The sequence below is a fragment of the Capricornis sumatraensis genome, chromosome 8 (genome assembly GCF_032405125.1).
Source record: "Capricornis sumatraensis isolate serow.1 chromosome 8, serow.2, whole genome shotgun sequence".
NCBI lineage: Eukaryota > Metazoa > Chordata > Mammalia > Artiodactyla > Bovidae > Capricornis > Capricornis sumatraensis.
The window spans coordinates 23,896,647-23,899,534 of NC_091076.1; the positions used below are offsets into that span (position 1 = coordinate 23,896,647).

At 43.0% G+C, this 2,888-nt stretch overlaps 1 protein-coding gene across 1 annotated transcript; it reads right to left on the reverse strand.

The window, feature by feature from the left end:
• Positions 1-1,621: 1,621 nt before the first annotated feature.
• On the reverse strand, positions 1,622-2,545 carry LOC138084057 (putative olfactory receptor 10D4). Its single transcript, XM_068978136.1, has one exon. The coding sequence runs from the start codon at positions 2,543-2,545 to the stop codon at positions 1,622-1,624; it is 924 nt and encodes a 307-aa protein (XP_068834237.1).
• Positions 2,546-2,888: the final 343 nt, after the last annotated feature.

The following is a 2,888-nucleotide window of genomic DNA, read 5'->3' on the forward strand; positions in this document are numbered from 1 at the left end:
GAAAATACTTGATACACTATTAAAACAAGATTGGTGGCTCAGTGTTAAAGAATCCACCTGTCAATGCAGGAGACACAAGAGACTCACTGCAGTAGAAAGTGGCAATCCACTCCAGTATTCTTGCCTGAAAAATCCCATGTACTGAGGAGCCTGGTGGGCTACAGTCCATGGGGTTGAAAAGAGTCTGACATGACTGTGCAAGTGAGCAGTTTATACACTTATTTATAGACATGACTGCAGCTGCTGCTGATTAGTTACTTCAGTCGTGTCCGACTCTGTGTGACTCTAAGAACTGCAGACTGCCAGGCTCCTCCATCTGTGGGATTCTCTACGCAAGAGTACTAGAATGGGTTGCCACGCACTCCTCCGGGGAATCTTCCCAACTCAGGGATAGAACCCGGGTCTCCTGCATTGCAGGCAGATTCTTTACCACTGAGCCACCAGGGAAGCCCCACATATGTGACTGCAACTGCATAAATACACATATGTAGATATTGGAGAAGGAAATGGCAACCCATTCCAGTGTTCTTGCCTGGAGAACCCCAGGGATGGGGGAGCCTGGTGGGCTGCCGTCTATGGGGTCGCACAGAGTCGGACACGACTGAAGTGACTTAGCAGCAGCAGCAGCAGCAGATAGGTATATAATAATAGAGATATATAACAAATAATTATAAAGAGGAAGTCAGGAAATTTAGTTCTAATTTAGTCACCAATGAGAGAGATAGAGCAAATGCCAGAATGTTAATGGTGATTATATTTCAGTGGTAGCATAAATGCATAATTTCAGGTCACTTTAATTTTCACAGTCTTCCTGTTTTCTTCAAATCTGTTTACTTATATAAGGGAAAAAAGCTGATTATGTTTGAAGGTTCAGGAATTCTGCAATTCAAACTCAGTCTTAATTTAATGAAAGATAATCTGCAGTCATTATTATAGAATTCAAATCACTTTAGCAAAGAACAGATATACTTAACTAAGATTGATGATCTATTAAAATACATGTTAGTAGATATATGGATATCACCTGGCTTCGGGAATGTAACAGAAATTCTTTATATCAAGATGAAATACATAACATTTATTAAAATATATATTAAAAAGTGATAAAATTAATGGAACAAATTTAATAGACTACAGACTTTTTTTGGAAAATTGGAGAATACTCAATGTAAATTGAAAAGAAGTCCCTAAAAGAAGTAAGCATTTATGTTATAATTCTGACAATACAGTGGAAGCATTAGCAAAAAGTTGAAAACCTTGCATTCACATCCTAGCTCAGTGACTTTCTATCTCTTAGACTCTGCAAAACTGTCCTAACCTCTTGGTGCCTTAATGTTCTCCTCTGTAAATTGGGATAATAATATCTACTCCATGTGATAATAAAAACATGTGCCAGTACTGGTAAAGTGCATAGAATACTGCCTAGCACATGGTAAGTGCTGTAAAAGAGTTTGTTGAAAAAAATTTTATATGATATATACACACTGATCATAAGGAATTAATTCAACCTACTTGTCCTACATCACACTTAGCAGTCACACCAACTCTAAGAGACTAGGTGCCCCAGATAAATACAAGGCAAAATTGTAAGGAGAGATAATGACAGAAAAGCTTACACTCCTCAGGTATGTACTCCATGGATTAGTGCTTTTCTCAGAGCCAACTTCACATCCTTGTTTCTCAAGCTATATATCAAAGGATTTAAGGATGGGGTAATAATATTATTTAATACCTGAACCACAGAATCCAACCATGGGCTGGAGGCAGGCCGGAGATAAATGAGGACCACGGGTCCATAGAAGAGCAGGACAGAAGTCAGGTGGGCACTGCAGGTGGAGAAGGCTCTGTGCCTGCCTTCTGAGGAGCTGATTCTCAATATAGAGATAATGATGCGAGTATAAGAAGTGAGGACAAGAAGGAAACACAAGAGTGCCACAACACCTACGTTGGTGACACTCACCCTGTGAGCTAGAGAGGTGTCTGCACAGGCCAGGGACAGCACAACCGGGATGTCACAGAAGAAATTGCCCACCTCCTTGGGGCCACAATAAGGTAACTTAAACACAAGGAATGTGAGGACAGACGCATGCACACTGCTCCCCATCCAGGTGCTCAGAGTCAAGATGGCACACACCCTGGGGTTCATGATGGCCGTGTACCGCAAGGGGTGACAGATGGCGGCAAAGCGGTCATAGGCCATCACAGTGTACAGGAAACACTCCGTGCAGCCCAGGAAGTGATAAAAGAAGAGCTGGCAGGCGCAGCCCTGGTAAGAGATGGTCCGGCTTTGCCCCAGTAGGTAGAGCATCATTTTGGGGGAACTCACGGAAGGGAAAAAGATGTCAAACACTGACAGGTTGCCCAGGAAGAAATACATGGGGGTGTGGAGGTTGGAGGAAGTGAGGGTGGCCAGGAGAATGAGCAGGTTCCCCACTAGAGTGAGCAGGTAGAAGGCGAGGAAGAAGACAAAGAGCACGTGTTCCAGCCCCTGTGTGTGAGGGATTCCCGTGAGGAGGAACTCAGTTACTGGAGTGTGATTCCTCATCTTCACATCTAGTCACACCTGGAAGGTCAGACAGTGGTCTCATTGAAATGAGCTTTCCCCAAAACACTAATACCTGCACTAGACCCAGGGGAAAGGGATAACATCTATATACTATACATAAAAATGGAGCAGAGAATGAGAGCCCACTCCAGTATTCTTGCCCAGAGAATTCTATGGACAGAGGAGACTGGTGGGCTGCCGTCCATGGGATCTCAAAGCATTGGACACGACTGCATGGCTGAACTGTCCCGAACTGACTCATGTGAATGATTCTCAAAAATGCTCTCATCATCATAACTGAAACAGAAGAAAACTGAAAACCATCTAGTGATAATACAGGAGA